The sequence below is a fragment of the Pan paniscus genome, chromosome 10 (genome assembly GCF_029289425.2).
Source record: "Pan paniscus chromosome 10, NHGRI_mPanPan1-v2.0_pri, whole genome shotgun sequence".
NCBI classification, from domain to species: Eukaryota; Metazoa; Chordata; class Mammalia; order Primates; family Hominidae; genus Pan; species Pan paniscus.
The window spans coordinates 9,192,385-9,209,649 of record NC_073259.2 but is presented as its reverse complement, the minus strand read 5'-3'; the positions used below and the strand labels follow the sequence as shown (position 1 = coordinate 9,209,649).

The window sequence follows — 17,265 nt, the reverse complement described above, 5'->3', positions numbered from 1 at the left end:
AACATAGGGCAGGTACCGCCTCAGGATGTGAGGAGGTCAGAGCACTTACCCAAGGTCACACTGAGGAAAGGAGCTGGTTCTGGGATCAGAATGCAAGTCTTCTCGTCCCTGCGCTGGTTTAGTGACATGACTGGTATGCACAGCACCTTAATCTTCCCCATTCCTGGGATTAGTGTGTTCTAACCGAGGCTTCTCATAGTCATTCAAGCCTGGAGAGTCTCACAGCAGACCAGCTTTCTAAAAGCTTGCTTCCATATATGAGTCTGGTTGGGCCCAGGATCTCTGATGCCCACCTGGAATCCTAGGGCTTCTCTGTGGTAGGCCTAGCCTTTGTGAGTGAGGGCTAGGAGGAGGCACCCTTCAAACCCTGTATCTATCTTCCTGCCAGTTATTTTTTAGTGGTTTGTAAAATAACTTAATTCACATACCAGCAAGCTGGTATGTGAGCATGAAAAACTTAGAGTGTGTTAATTTAATCAAATAAAAAGTAGATCAAAGTTACTATAGCACATTTAATTATATTATAGAATTAATGCCCCGCATGGTTATTAGAAATAAATGGTAAGCCGTTTATATGAATAACTTTATATGAATTGCTTTAGCAGAGCCAAATCAATGTTTAAGTTTCTCTCATCTTACTTTATTAGTTTTACAGTATTTATATAGCTGGAATCTCTGTCTAAAGTTTTCCTTGATATCATTTACCATCTAGCATCTGAGTTTCTTCAAACACAGGAAGGTCATTCCAGGGACCAAGAGAAAACATCTTGCTTTCTGAAAGTTCCTTCAAACTGTATCTGCTTCTGTCACTGAAGTATCAGGGTCAATAGCATGAGCCTTTTTCCTTACTTTCCCTCCAAGATTTTATTTTAATTCTTATGAGTTAGCTCAGAGCAAAAGTAACAATCGCAAACATCGGTCATTTAACAAGAAGAGATTTCTTACTCTTAGCCAAAAAGAGTAAGGGATGCAGGACGTATCCATAAAGACGGGGTCCCGGCTTGTGGAGGTCTGGGAGGACTGTCATCTCTTGCTGAGCCCACCCTGGACCGTTATTGTACAGTCACTCAAAATCAAGTTTCTGGTCTTGGGGGTGCAGCCAAGCAAGGGAACTCCAAGGCTGTGCTCTGTGATGAATGCCCCTGACCATGGAGTCTCACACACTGTTCCTTTGTCTGGGTCAGATTTGTGGTTTCTGTAAAGCTGGAAGGATGCCAATCAAAACGACTCCTGTTCATTATTCACCTGTGCACATGGTGAAAATGCTCTCCCAACAGGTGGCAGGTGAGAAAGGGACAGAAATTGGGCTGTGGCAAAGCCTTGGACAGCAGAGAAGGTCTGGTCCTGGATTGGAGGCCCAAGTGGACATGGGAGGTAGGGGTTAAAATGATGGAGGGCTCAGGGGAATAAATATATTCCCATCCTTTATGTTCAGTTCAGAAATCTTCCTAGTACCTCTTAAAACTGAGAACCAGGGCTGTTTCCTCAATTATTGAAGTCTCTTAAATAAAGGGCACAGTGGGCTTGCCATCATTTAAGTTAGAATGGCAGGGGCCAAAATTTTGTGTGTGTGTGTGTGTGTGTTGCATGTTCAGAACAGGCCTTGATAGCCACATTAGCCTGTTCACAGAGCCTGAAGTTTCCTTAACAGGATGGGGAGAGGATAGGGAGTAGGGGCCACAGAGAGGGTCTTTCACTGCATGGTCAGCAAAAAAGGTATGAAAATGCAACTGCCTGGGAATGTTAATAATTCAGTGTGGTAACTCCCAGTTTCGGTTCCAATGCTACTACCAGATCTTTCCTGTTTGAATTTGGAGGGGCATTGAAGTTGGATGTATCATGGGGAGAGGGGGGAAACAGAAAAGGGTCATCCATGGGGATGACCTACAAAACTTGTCCCCATGGCTGTGTGTTTGTCTTCATCTCTCTATAGGCTGTGTGTTTGTCTCCATCTCTCTAGGTACTTACTTTCTGACGGGGGAGAGGAAAGAGTGGGGAGAGGATGCTGAGAAGGAGAGTGGGGATGAGGACATCTCATTGTCATCGCCATCCTCCAACCAGTCTCGCCTGTCTCACACTGTCTGCTGTGCCCTGGAGCCTGAGATGGCACAGGCACTAGACATTGTGGCTTTTGCTTTGTGGTGGGGGGGTGTGGTAGCTCTTGTTGTCATCATCATGGAATCTCTTGAGAATCTCATGAGAAACATGGATCACACAAACTCAGGCATACAGGGAGAGTCCCCTGAGAGTGCAGGGTCAGAGGGTCCTGATGTGGACAGGCAGAGAGAAAGCATGCAAACAGGAACAAGATAAACCAGGAAACGGAACAGGAAAGAAACCCACACAATGCAACTTCATATAGTCTATGAGCGTGGGGATCAGCGGGAACAGGGATGATATGTCTGGCAGAGGCCTGTGGGCTTGTGTTGAAATAAAGTAAAATAAAGGGAGATGGTCCAGGGAAGCTTCACCGAGGAGCATAGGGATCATCTAGGAGTGATGGCTGGGGGACAGGAGGAGGAGAGCCACATGAAACCTACCAGTTGCAGGGGCAGGTCTCGCAAGGCCTCTGTGGTCTGCATCCCTTGTCGGGTTAGCTGATCCTGAGGGACTGATCTTATAGCCTTGGCTGACCTGACCTATGCTGTCACCCCCACACCCACAGCTCCAGAGTTGGGGAACTGGTGTCTGAGCTCCAGGAGCTACCGCTGTGGAGTAGGGGAATCTCAATGAGACTCTCCTTTTGCCACCTCTGTAGGAAAATTGCTGCTTATGATGAAGAAATCCAGCATCTCTATGAGGAGATGGAACAACAAATCAAAAGTGAGAAGGAGCAGTTTCTCCTGAAGGTAAGTGTACGCTCCCCAGGCTTGGCTCTGAGGCCAGCTTGACATATCTGCTCTGTCTCCCCCAGGTTTAAGATTTTGGTGCCCCCATCCATGCACTATTGATTCCCTCTTTCTCTGCTGTATTTTTTTTTCAAGGCATTTATCACCTTCACACAGGACATGTAATATCCTTGTTTATTTTTATTGAGTGTCTATCTCCTCCTGCTAGCATATAAGTTGCAAAAGAGCAGAGATTTTATCTTTTATTAACTAAGGTATCCTCAGCACGTAGACAATGCCTGGAACATACTAGGTGCTCAACAAGTATTTGTTAAATGAATGAATGAATGAACAAGTGAATGAGTGAATGAATGAAAGGATGGAGGCTCATGCTTTCCCTGTTAAATTGGATCTGACATTGACTTCCTAGATTTATATGGCAAATGCACCCAAATGCACCAGCCCAGTTCACCCTGTGCCCAGCAGCTCCCCTAAGTGGACAAGCATTAGAGCCTGTGCTACCCATCCTTTACCCTTAGACACATGGAAAATTTAATAGCCAAGAAAAAACAAATCCCACCTTCCACAGATACCATGGAGGAAGTGGTAACTCCCTTCCCTCTTCCTGGTCTGACCCTTATCAGCCCCTTCCCAAGCCCTGCCATTTGTCTCAAGAGGTCAGGATTGGCGAAATCCTCTTCTTTGCCAAGGTAAGCAGGATCCTTCTGGAAACATGTTCATAAAACTAATTAAAAAAAAAAAAGCTTCAGAGAACTCTCTAGTACCCATTTTTGGACTATCTACTTGGTGAGTTCTCTGCAGAAAAGGCTTTGATCTTAGATGGCAGCCTCCCTTGCCGCTCAGCACTAAGCCCGGCTATTCTCACAACCCCTTCTCTTGAGCCAATTTTAAGTTTTATGCTGCCTCAGATTATCGACACCACTGCTGCATTTATTATCACGGATGTCATTCAAACTGAGGGAATCGGAGTGCTTTTCAAGAAAATCTGGTCGTGTCCTCCAATTAGCGCCCTCTGGAGGCTTGTCAGCATTTCCAGGCCTCCTCCCTCTTGTAGCGCCTGAAAGCATTCTGGCTGCTCCTGCCCCTCAACCTAGTTGACGGCAGAGAGAACTCACACACTTTTCATCAGCAGATCCCAAAATAGTTCCTGAGAACAGCAGCTCCCCACCCCACCTCCCCGCCATCGGACAGCCACCCCCTTTATCCCAAATGACATCCTGCACAGAGAGGCTGAGCTCCATGGGGCATCTTGTCCCCTCTGCCTGGGCCATGACTATAGGTCAGAGGTCCTAGCTAAAGGAAAAGACGTATTTTGGAAGTAAATGCTGGGCCAGGGCATGGGGAATGGGCGAGGGCAGAGGTCAGAGGAAAAAAATTCAAGGACAAGTTTGCATCACTGTAGGTGACCCAGCCTTCCTGTCCCCTTCTGCTCCCTCCTTCTCCCTTCTTGACACCAAATGCCTTTAAAGCTCAGTGCTTAGATTTATGCCTTCTGCGTGAACATGGAAACTGCTCAGATGTTTTTGCAGCACTATTAAGCCATTAGATAGAAAGGCTTTTGCCTGGAGATAGATCAAGGATAGTGGCGCTACAGTTTCTGACATCATGGAAAAGGCTGGACCCTCGGACCAGAATTTGGATCCTGGCTTGACACTTACCAGTTTGTTTGACCGTGAAGGAAGTACCTAATCACTTGCACCTTCCAACCCCAGGATGTGATGCTAGACCCCCTGAACGCCCTGTCCTGGCGCATTGTGAGGATGCTCTGTAGGCCCATTGTGGGTACAGCCACATCATCATGGGGATTCTGGAGCCACTCGCTACTCCCAGCATTTTTCACAGAGAGCAGCAGCCAAGCTGAAGGAGGCAAATTCCCTGGGGCTGATTCTCTGGAAGCAAATGTTGGGAGCAGGTGCTGTCTGGTCAGATCGTACCTCTGCCATTCATGTGGTTAACATGAGGATAATCACAGGCTGTCCCAGTGGTTCTTCTGCCCATTTACCAGCCTAGAAATGGGCAGAAGAACCTGGTAACATCCATAGAGGATGCGCAAGGAAGCATCCTGAGCCTTTGAATGGAGGTGTCCAAAGGCCTCTGGCCCGAGGGGGCCGTGTTCCCCCACCGCGCTGCTGCTGCTGTCATGCCAGGACACCCGTCTAGTGCAGCATCCCACGCTGTCCTCCTTGGGAAAGAGTCCTTCCATATCACAGGAACCCCAGGGGGCTCCGGTAGTGAGTTATATGGCAGTCACAATGGTTTCTTCTCTTCCTGCACATTTTGTACCTCCATTCCGCCTTCAGGCAAGTGGAGTGCTGCAGATGGCATGGGTATTTTTGTTTCTATTCTGTGAACAAACAGTGATCCAGAAGAATGAAGCAAGTTGGTTGGATGAAGCCAGGGCTGGAACCCAGGTTGTGCCCCGCTCGGCTCAGGGGCCTTACACCACAGATCTGGCTCTGCTGAGAGCATCAGGCACCTGACAGCCCACACTCTTTCCTCCTCGTCCCATAGCCAGGCCCCTTCTCACCTGCTTCAGCACCTCTCTGTGGGGGAAGCCCAGCCTAGGGAAGGAGCAGATATTAAAACATCCTGAGGAGCAGGGCTTGGGAGACTTCAGTCACAGTGGGCAAATATGAACACTTAGACCCTCAAGAGGAAGAGGAAATGGCCCTGTGTTTCCAGAGTGAGGCCAATTTAAGGGATCCGATGCCAATGCCCAACCTGGAACAGAATATCCAGGTCGGAAGGTGTCCGAGGGGTCATCTGCCTCCCCCAGTCGCCCCCAATTTGCACACGAGGAGACCAAGGCCTGATGTTTGAACTCAGCCCCAATTCTCCCCATTCAGTATTCCACAACTGGCTGACACTGCCCCTTTTTTGGCGGAGAGGAGGGTGGTGGTGCACAGTCATTGAACATGGCCACGCTTGCTGGGAGTTTGCATCCTGCCTCACTAAGCGCTTGCACTATCTCTGTCTCATTTGGTCCTCCCTGATGGGGCAGGCAGGTTACCAGAGCCCTGCAGTGCTGTGGGAAAAGCCCCATGGTCTAATAGGATGGGCTCTGATGTTGAGTAGGTTCAAGGTGGGAAAAAAAAAATCTATAACCCGGGTGTGCTACATTTGGGTCCTGTGTGTCCCTCTTTCTGGCTTGGCAGGACACAGAGAGGTTTCAAGCCCGCAGTCAAGAGCTGGAGCAGAAACTGTTATGTAAGGAGCAGGAGCTGGAGCAGCTCACCCAGAAGCAGAAAAGGGTATGTTGCCATCCGTGGCCCCAGAGTACCTGGCTCTTCACTCTCTCCTTTTCTCTGCCTCTTGCCCACTTTCCCTGCCATTCACTTAAGGACTTTTGAGTTTTTAACCTGAGAAGAACTATTTAGTCGCGCAAAAGATAGCATTTAAAATCACAGGTGATCCCAACATAAAACCTTTACTTCTCCAATACCAGGTGTTTCACTTGGAAAAGTTGCCGAGCATTCCCCCACGAGGTATCTGCAGACATGTTCCTATAATTATACCCAGGAGCCACGAGAATGCCAAAATTTGAATTTGTTTCCTGCCTCCTGTATAAGAAAAGAGGGGAATGCTGAGGTACAAGAGACACTGTCTACCACTATATCTGGGGGGAGGCTGCAGATAAGTTTCTTCCCTCTAGAATATGGCCATGGATACCTCTGCTGGAACAGGTTCTTCCAAGGTCAGCCTGTCTCTTCCCTGGCTGTGTGGTGCCTGGACTGGTTCATTGGCATCTTTTGTGGCTGCTTCCATCCCTGCAGGAAGGATGCAGACACCAGACACTCCTCTCTGATGTACCCGAGCCTCCAGGAGGCAGGCTGGGTGGTGCCCTCTGCAGGGCAGTGTCTATATGGCTGTGTCTCTATGGCTGGGAGTACCTGGCTAACGACCCCAGAAAGACTGACTACCTAGGCAAGCCTCCTACTTAGTGGCCTCCACTACTTAGCAAGGGCTCCTGAGGGAGACAGGCTAGGGTGCCACTGGCCTCCTGTTTTGTTGTGCCTGGGGCTGGAAGGAATCCAGCTCTGGACAGACAAGACACATTGCTTCCGTTTCAATAGAGAGGGCTATTTTTAGCAGCACATCAAAATCTACTTGAAGACAGCCCTGCTAAGACTAGAGACTATTCCACTGCTGCTGCTACCCAAGCTATGAATTTAGGTCTCTTTCCTTCTGCAGCAAGATGATTTCTACTCCGGGAACTGCCAGCTGCCTCCCCATTTCCCCATCCACAGTAGTACCTTGCTTCTCCTACTCTTTCTCTTCCTCTCTATTATGCATTAAGTTCCTAGCAATTACATTTATCCCTCAAATGAATGATTGCCACTCGATTTAATTACTGCATGCTTGCCCGATTACACAGGAGCCTCTTGAGAATCAGCCAAATTCCTTGTTGTTGCTTCTTCCTCCCCTTGCTGGCCACATTCATTAAACTAAATTTATTATGATATATGTACCTTGGTTTGATTCTTCCTCTGGTGAGAGGATTGGAAGCTCTGCAAAGCATAATCAACAGCCAAGAAAAGCTGAAGCTATAAAAATGCAGGGTTTTTAGTTGCTTTAGGGACATAGAAAAGGTCTATGTTCTGTTTGAACTGTTTTAGTTATTTCCTAAGAATTTTCAGGGCTTCTGGCTACCCTTAAAAGCTTCTCTAGATTAATGGAATTGGAGTTGAGAGGAGAAAAGGGAATATATAGATTTGCTATCAGCGTGCAAAATTGGGAAGGATGGTTTTATGAAGCAGGCCATTTAGCTGTTCCCCTTCTCCATCAAGGACCAAGGAAAAGAAATGGGCTTAAAGGACAACAAGATGGATTTAGGTTAGATCTCAAGGCCATTCACACAGACGGATTGTGGAAGTTCCTTTGCTAGTGGTCTTTTTGAGTGTAGCAGCTCCTCCTGGACTATTTAGTGGTCCTATGTGGAGACAGGGGAGAGACAAGATGTGTCTGAAAGCTCCTTCTTGCCTAGAGGAGTGTGTACGTGTGAACTGAGGAGAGGACAATGCCGATTTAGGCTTGAGGCCAGTGAGGGGTGGCAGTGACGGTTCCTGCCTGCCAAGCAGAGAAAACAAGGTGAGGCCAGGGCAGGCCCTCCTGAAAATGGTGGTCACTCCTCATTCCCCTCTGCTCCCCATTCCTTTGCAGCTGGAAGGTCAGTGCACAGCCCTGCATCATGACAAGCATGAGACCAAGGCTGAGAATACCAAGCTGAAACTCACTAACCAGGAGCTGGCCCGGGAGCTGGAGCGGACTTCCTGGGAGCTCCAGGATGCTCAGCAGCAGTTGGAAAGCCTCCAGCAAGAGGCCTGCAAACTCCACCAAGAGAAGGAGATGTGAGTCCAGCCTTTGTCCACTCCTCTGCTGTCCTCCCGCACCACCCCCCACTATGGGCATGTCCCCTCGCCGCTCAGAGACCCTGTCTCCTTGCCTGTGAAAAGAGGATGTGGGCTTGTTGCTCCCTGAGACTCTTCTAACACTCTTCTAGGATTCTGACGCTATTAAGCAGACCAGTTCTGTGTCCAGCATTGCCTAGGATTGACGAGAAATGTACAGCCCCGTTCTCAGAAAATGCATTCTGTGATTAGAAAGACATGTTATTCCGCAAACAAATATGAGGTTACTCATATGTACTCATATGTTACTTTATGACTATATAAAACAAGTACTTACCAGAAGTTGTTTTATATAGTATGTGGGCAAATGCTGAGTGAGCACACAGACCCTAAGTGACTGTGGTCGTGTAGAGACCTGGGAGGCCAAGAGGGACCAGAGGGAAGCAGGGAGGCTTCCAGGATCAGCATATGATCTGATGGAGCATGTGTCACTGCCCTGGACTCGCCTCTCCATCTCTGCCCATTTTTTTCACCATGTTCCTCAGATTCAACTGTGTGGTCCCAGTAGGGGGAAACCCCACATCTCTCAGGGCCTGACCTGCCAATGGCATCCAGCCATGGGGGTTAGTTTACTAGGCAGAGGCACACCTGAGGCAGAATCAAGCCTGGGTCTGCACCTTAAGCTGGAGGAGTCCCTGAAGAGTCAGTCATTTATCTTGTCTTGGGAGTATTAGGTTTTAGAACAAATGTACTCTGAGGCTCAGGGCAGAGGACTCTCATTTGTTTATTTGTATATTCATGTATCCATATAGTCAATGACTTATTCATTTGGCAAACATTTATTCTGTGCTAGGTACCGTGCTGGGCATTCAATATATCTCACTTATGTCGATAATTTGACATCCTCTCGTTTGATCTTTAAATCATCCTGGGCCAGGCGCAGTGGCTCACGCCTGTAATCCCAGCACTTTGGGAGGCCGAGGCGGGCAGATTACAAGGTCAGGAGTTCAAGACCAGCCTGACCAACATGGTGAAACCCCATCTCTACTAAAAATACAAAAATTAGCCAGGCATGATGGCGCACACCTGTAATCTCAGCTACTCGGGAGGCTGAGGCAGGAGAATGGCTTGAACCTGGGAGGCAGAGGTTACAGTGAGCCCAGATCGTGCCACTGCACTCCAGCTTGGGTGACAGAGTGAGACTCCCCGTCTCAAAAAAAAAAAAAAAATTATCCTGGTATAGCAGGTTCTGCTATTATCGAGGAGGAAACTGAGGTTCAGAGGTTTAAGTAACTCTCCCAAGATGCTAAGAGTTAGGCACGTCTTGCCGATTTTCCCTAGAGAATAACAAGCCTGCAGAAAATATTCTTACAAGAGTCGGACTGGCTATCATTTACTCACGCATTCGTTCATGCACTCTTCATTCATTTATTTATTCTGAAAAAGGTAGTTGTGTGTCTGATCCTGAAAGGTACCAGGTAGTACTGAAAGTCTGATTTTAGGGAAAAGGGCAGTGCTACTTACCGGAACTTGTTTTATAGATGTTAACTCCCCTTGTTCAAAAGTGAAGGTGCTCACTCTGTCTGACTGCTGGCAGGATTTTGGTCCATAGGCCTAAATAAAACTGCTCTGCTGGTTTGACTTATGTGTGGAATCCTGTACCATTTGGCACTAATTGCCTGGGGTAAAAGGAAGGAGACATGTTTGAGCTGGGAATTTCACCCTAGTAAGATATCCCTAGTTAAAAAAAAGCAAAAACAAAAAAACTCCCAAGTAGCTGACTTAAAATAAGCCCCTCCATTCCAATTCTTGGATGACCAGTTGTGGAAGGACAACATATTTCATTGTGAACAAGCAAAATCAGTTAGTTCCTCCTCATTGAGAACAGGTCAACAAGGTACAGGCATTTAGCTTTACAAACAGAATTAAGGATGCAGGCTCTTGAAATTCAATCGAGCTCTAAAAGCAACAAACATCTGAAGGCACAAGCATTAGAACAGCAAATGGAAATAAACACCCAGTGCTGGAGCATCACATCACAGCATGAGGATTCAAAGCTTTCTGAAGTCTTATCTTAATTAACCAAGCCACAGACACAATCTCTGGAGGCTGGGAATTGAAAAAGAGGGAGGGAGGGAGGGTTGGGAGGAAGAGAGAAATATGACTCCAGAACCTTCACAAACTTGTTTTCAAGAAGCTTGCAGTTTCTTGTGCAGCCGGTGAGCGTGCTGGGGCCCGGAGAGCGTGTCCCGTCCAGGGAGGCTGGGAGAGCAGTGCAGCGAGAGGCTTAGCTTGTTCTCCATAGAGTGGGGTTGCAGACCGGCAGATGGAGAGGGCTTTGATGCTCTGGGTCACTTCCTTCATTTCATACATGAAGATTCTGAGGCTCAGAGAGGTGTAGTGACCTGCCCAAAGCCATGCAGCTTGCTAGTGCCGGATAACAAGGACGGAGCCCAGTTCTCCTGATAGTCCCATGCTCTCCGACAGGGTCTTGCTGCCCCATGCTACTGCAGAGCAGCTGGGAGAGGAAAGGGTGGAGCTGGGAGGTAAACAGGCTTAGTCACTGATCAGCAAGAATTCTGAACAGGCAAAATTAATTTTCCTGATCTCTGAAGATGCTCAAGGTAGCAGAAGTAGATTTTAAAATGAGATAAAGAAAGAACTATCAAGCAGAGAGATAATGTAAAGATGAAGGTCAGCTGAGAAGCAGCAACTCTGTTTTTTAATTAACTTTTATTTTGAGTAAGTAGTTATGACAAGGCAGGAAATTCAAAAGGCACAAAAGGTTATACGTTCAAAAAGAAGTCTGTGTCCCCCACATGGCCCTGATCTGCAGTCATCAGAGCCACTGGCCATGGTTTCTTGTGGATCCTTTGAGAGTATGCTGTGTATATGCAGGGACAGGCACATATATGTGCGTGCACACACGTGCACACGCATGCATACACACACACTTTTCCTTTATAAAACAGTAGCGTACTAAGCATACTGTTCTGCATTAGCATTGCATTTTTCACTGGACAGTATGGCTTGTGAAGTGCTCCATAGCTCATCCCTCCCCTAAAACAGCCAACAGCAGTTCCCTAAGGGTAACCATAAACGCCTCACCAATTACCACTCCAAACAAACGCAGGTTCTTTCCCTTTCAGGTTACATATTACCCTTGTATACACTTTTAGAACCTCTAGGTTAGAAGGACTTTAGAGGTCATTTAGTCAAATATCTAAGTGTCTTTCTTTTTTCAGAAGTGCCTTTCTTTTGTTGACACAAAAATATATTTCTGAATATATGTGTGTATATATGGATGTACAAATATCCAAGCAGATATATGTTTACTAGACAAATAGAACAGTACCTGTATTCACATGTATTTCTAATACATATGTATGGATATGTAGCTCCAGTGGTCACTGATACTGTGTATGCAGAGCCAGAGAAGACTTAGAATTTGGGAACTGGCTATTTGGTAAAACGCTCCGTGAGAACCCAGACCTTAAGTCCCTGGTGAATGATTTTCCTGAGCAGAGGAAAAAGCTGTGAGCTCCTGGCCACCCCTGGAGAGAGGCAGGACACAGGGTGGGGTGGGGGGGCCCTAAAGCACAGCACCAGGATCTTCAGCTCCCAGGGCCCAGAGTCGGGAGCGGGCAGCTCTGCTCACAGAGCACTCATCACAGCAGAGTCCCAGACAGGGGTTTAGAGACCCAGTTTGGATAATGGGAAATACATTGTTTTACTTCAAGTTGAAATTAAATATAATTGGTAATAAAATGTCAGGAATTTGCATCTCTGCAGGAGCCAGAGAAAGTTTGTTGCTCAATTGGAATTGTCTGAGTTGAACTTAGAATTTCATTCAGCCTGTTATTGCTGTAAATTAACTTTGCAATTATTCTATAAAGTGGGGAAAAAAAGAAACATCGTGCTTAAGGAATCAGGTTAATAGGAGCTTGGCAGGAGAGTCCTGTGGGCCAGCATGTTGGTGCAGTTTTTGCCAGCTCAGTAATGATACTGATGGGGTGGCAGTGGGGTCCTTGCCCAGCCCAGTGTGTGCACAGCCTGGCAGCCCTGACAGCCCATGGAAAGTGACGCCTATATCAACTTGCGAGATGCTCCCTACATGAAAAGCTGTGCTGCAGTTTGGAAACGTGGAACTATGAACCCTTGTAGTAAGATCGGAGGATGATTAAAAAATGTCTAAAGCATGGTATAGAACACAGAAGGAAAAACGAAGACAGAATTGTGAAGTTAAGCCAGTTTCCCATTATCACCTAAGTTCTTATTTTTTTCTTTCCTTTCTTCCCTGAGTGATGCTGAAGACCTCCCCAATTACCCCATCTTTCCTTCCTCTTTTTTCTTCCTTCTTTTTCTCCTTCCTTCATTCCTTCCTTCCTCTCTTCCTCCTTCCCTCCCTTTCTTCCTTCTTTGCTCCCCCTCACCTCTTTTACTCTCTCTCTTTTCTTTCTTCCTACAACTATTTGCTGATTACACCTCCATGCCAGGCACTGTGTTGAGGGTATCGATGTAAACAAACCAGACACAGCCCTTACCTCCCCACCTGAGTTGCCCTCTAGTTGCCCTGATTCACAGCCTCCCTGCCTCTCTCTTCCTTTCCTCACAACTCCTGTTATAATTAACACGTTTGCACAGTGATATCAATGATTATAATAGATACATTCAATCTCTGCATTACAGCTGGATCATAAGTCAGAGAAATGAGTGCCCAATAGTGAAAAGCCCAGATATCTGGAGACTTTGGGAGGAGGGTGGGAAAGAGAAGGTGATTCTTCCAGAGCTCCTAAAAACATACTGAACCAGCCTCTGGGTGGGGTGAGATTGGGAGGGAAGGTAATACAAATTCTGCTCTCACCCTTCAAGATCTGGCTGGAGAAGAATATTGATTTGAATTTCCTGAAGTCTGGATAGGATAGGGCAGTTTGGAGCCTGGACAAACTCTTTTTTATTTATTTATCTTATTATTGTTATACTTTAAGTTTTAGGGTACATGTGCACAACGTGCAGGTTTGTTACATAGGTATACATGTGCCATGTTGGTGTGCTGCACCCATTAACTCGTCATTTAGCATTAGGTATATCTCCTAATGCTATCCCTCCCCCCTTCCCCCACCCCACAACAGTCCCTGGTGTGTGATGTTCCCCTTCCTGTGTCCGTGTTCTTATTGTTCAATTCCCACCTATGAGTGAGAACATGTGGTGTTTGGTTTTTGAGCCTGGACCAACTCTTTAGTGACCATCCAGCCTATTCACAGGTGGCATGTGAAGTGGCTGTGGAATGAGCTGGGTCTGGGGTTAGGAGGGGACCCTGGTTCAGTCGCGGATTGTCTGTGTGAACTGGAAAGACTTAGCAGACTTCTTTGATGGTCAGAGTCTGTGAAATGAGGATGAGTTCACCTCCCAAATTGGCCATGTGTGATGCCCAAAGCACTTGCATACCGTAGGAGCTCTCCAGGAGGAGGCCACGTTCCTCCAATGCCCTCCGTCCCCAGCGCGGCATCACCTGCTGGTCTCCAGCATGAGGGGTCCGGGCATCCGGCTTCCACCTGGGAGCTCACTGCCATGTGTTTGCCTCCTCCTCAGGGAAGTGTACCGTGTGACGGAGAGTCTACAGCGCGAGAAGGCCGGGCTCCTCAAGCAGCTGGATTTCCTAAGGTGCGTCGGTGGGCACTGGCCTGTGCTGAGAGCACCTCCCAGAAGCCTGGGGTCGGAAGGACCAGTCTGAGGGTCATCCTTGCCTACGTGCTGGAAAAACGTGCCTGCTGAGAGAGTGCCCTCAATTCCCTTGGTCCCCAGTGCAGTGTTTGGACCACCGAGTAGCCACTCTATTATGTTTGGTCCGTTTACACACGCGCCCACATCCAGTTTATTCCTCCTGGTGGGGAGGCTCTGCCCCACTCCTCTGAGTCCCTCACAGGACTGTGCTTGGTACTTGATCACATGCGAGCAGAGCTGGGTTTAATGAGCATTTAATCTATGCTAGAAATATTATCTCGTTCATTGTCAGCAAAACTGTTAGGTGAGTAGGGCAGTTCATTCACAGGAATTTACTGATGGGAAGTTGATATTAGAGGAAAGAAGTAATTTACCACAGGCGACACAGCTACTCGCTGATGGGGCCAGAATGGAAATCCGCAACTCGGCTGTGTTCTATTCATGTTTGTTGAATGAGTAAATGAATCACAAACAGAGCACCAAGAAAAAGCTTTCTCAGCCTTCAAAGACCCCCAGCAATAAACTCAAAGTTTACTGGTCTGGAATGTGCACCACCCTCCCCTCCTCAGAAAGACAAACCTGTGTGGGGAAAGATGGAATTTTTGATGTTGCCCATGAAGTTTCTAAGTCACTGCCTGCTGAGCACCTCTTGGGGAATGGTGAGGAAACAGAAGGACTTTGGGTTCTGATTTTTGAAGTGCAAGTGGTTTTGAATCACTTCCTAGTTATGTTATGAAGGTTTTTGTTTTTGTGAAAGCAAGGGAAGCTCACTGTGTCTGGCATCTATGATGCTACCAAATGGAAAAGTGCTTTAACCTGAATGTGTTTCAGATTGATTGTGCTCAGTACATGATTCAGCCTCCAGAGCCAGGGAACATGTAAAGGGGTTCTTAGGTGACCAGGCTATAATCCATTTGCGCGAAGGTCTTGATTCTTAGGAAGACTTTAGTAAAAGGAAGAGAACAAAACGTATAAGGACAAGTTTGGGGTCTTTTTTTTCTATTGCATTTAGAAAAAAATGAAAGGGTAGATTCAAAGAGAATGAGCAGGGGAGAATGACAAGGCAGCTCTCTACAGATACTTATGGGTCTTTTTAATGGAGGCTAGCATTTGTGCAGAATCACAAAAGGCCTGAGGCCTTTCTGTGCCATCGATCCAGGGTTACCAAGCTTAAGCCCCAATGGCTAATGAAAGCTGAGAGGTGGAGGGAAGGCCTTATGGCAGATCTCCCCTTCACAGTGAAACCACCAGGAATCAAGGGAGAGATAATGCTGAGGTGGGGGTGGGGGACAGCGGGAATGTCAGGGGAGGGGAGGGGTGGGACGGTGGTGGAATCAGGACAACAGCTGGGGTGTGATGGGGTGAGAAGGGCTGCCATCCGAAGGACAGTGGGTACAAACGCAAGCAATTTCAGGGCACTTGATTAGGAACATGGACTTTGAAGCTGGATCTGATTCGAAACCCAGCGCTTCCTCTCATTAGCTTGTGTGACCTTGGGCAGTTGACTTAACCAACCCGAGTCTTAATTTTCCCATGCCTAGCTGACAGGCTTCTTTTGAGAATTAGATGATACATGGGAGTAGGAATCACAGTAGAGCAGCGATGCAAACAAAAGCAGATACGTTTCTTTAAATACTGAGGCTTCTGTATGGGGATGGCTACATCCCCATAAAGCAGGAAGCCACAAAGCAGGATACAACGCAGCCTGCTTTCCAAAAAACGGTGGGACTTTCCAGGTCTCCCAAGGTCCTTGCTCATGTGCAAGGGTGCTAACTCACAGCTCCGCGCGGAGCGAGGGTCCCTCTGGCATGAGCAGCTCACTTTGCCATTCTCAGGACTTGTGAAATAACCTCCATGTCCCTTCTGACTTATTCTGAAGGCCCTGGCTGTGTGCCTGCCTGCTCACCTCATGCAGGTAACTGAAAACAACCCTGGCACATTCCTAATGTTTTCTGCAAGACTGGTGGAATTGGAATTCAGTTGCCCAGGTGGTGACACCTCAGGCCCCACCTAAAATCTCTTTCTATAGTTTACAACACACTTAGCGGAGCGCCTGGCCCACAATAAGTGCTCCATAAATGGCTGCATTATGATGATAAGGGGCTAACCATGGCTGTGCCCTCCCTTCCCCTTCAAAAGTGTGGGTTTGTTCAGAGGCCACTGGCCAGAAGAGTCATAGAATCACAAAACTGCTAAGCACTTTGAGGTCATCTGGCCTGCCCTCTCCACCTCTTGTGTTAACGGATGAAATTCTCTGCTGTGATCCCCAAGTGCATTCTGCAGTCGCACTGCAGACCCAGTCAACTCACTTTCCCAACTGCTCCTACTTTAAGTCCTGGAAAAAAGACTCCTTTTCCATCCTCACGCTTGCTCCTGTTTCACAGCTGGAACCATGCGATAAGAGCTTCCTCCCATGCCCATGTCTCTGCCTTCTTCTCTGTTACGGTGGATGTACTCCCCATACTCGTCACAGAGGCCACCCCCCACCCCCGTGCCCAACTCACACTCTAGAATTAGAGCCTGTCCCTTCCTGGCTCCTCAAGGACTAGTCCAGCATTTGTTCTTTCTCTCCTCCATTGTCAGTTTTATCTCTTTTGAGGATACCTACAAATGTACTCTAATGTTTCTTGTCTAACATCTCTTGTCCTCACTTCCCCACCCAGCTACTTGCCTTGCCATTTCTTCAACCCCTTTACAACAAAACTTTCAGAAGAGTTGTTCACATTCACTGTCTCCACGCCTTTTCTTCACATTCTCAACCCACCAATCAGGCCTTTTCCCCCTGCTGTTCCAAAAAAACGGTTCTTACCCAGGTCGCCAATGACCTCCATGTTGCTAAAAATATTCGTCAAGTGTCAGGACCCCACCCTTGCCCCCAGCAGTCTGTTCTTAGCACCCATCCAGAGGGATCCTTTGAAAACTGAAGCCAGATCTTGACACTTCTTTGCCATCTGCTTCACCCCCACCACCCCCAGCCCCTTGGCTTCATATCTCATTTGGAGTAAAAATCAAAGTTCGTACAGTGTCCCACAGGGCTGTGAAGAGACGGGTCCTGACCACCATCCACTTTTTCTCTCACTTCATCTCCTAACTACTCTCCCTTTGGGCACTCTACTTCCTCCTATTTCTTGCCCACACTAGGTGTATCCCAGCACAAGGCTTTGCCCTAGCCTCTCCTCTGCCTGGAATGCTTCTCCCGCTCCTTCAAGGCTCTGTGCAAATGCTGTCTTATCAGTGAGGGCGTCACTGACCACTGGAGTTGAAATACTACTCCACACTCTGGCTTCTTTCACTCCACTTTCCTGCTTTATTTTCTCAATAACAGTTATCCCTCCACTAAAATA

At 47.4% G+C, this 17,265-nt stretch overlaps 1 protein-coding gene across 4 annotated transcripts in view; it reads left to right on the top strand.

The window, feature by feature from the left end:
• CRACR2A (calcium release activated channel regulator 2A) overlaps positions 1-17,265 on the top strand; it is a 152,871-nt gene that overhangs the window by 96,986 nt on the left and 38,620 nt on the right. For all 4 annotated transcript variants that reach the window (XM_034935201.3, XM_008973764.5, XM_034935199.3 and 1 more), the window contains exons 8-11: positions 2,759-2,849; positions 6,005-6,100; positions 8,010-8,197; positions 13,790-13,861. In XM_034935201.3, coding sequence (XP_034791092.1) covers positions 2,759-2,849; positions 6,005-6,100; positions 8,010-8,197; positions 13,790-13,861 — 447 coding nt within the window. The remainder of the gene's footprint in view (positions 1-2,758; positions 2,850-6,004; positions 6,101-8,009; positions 8,198-13,789; positions 13,862-17,265) is intronic.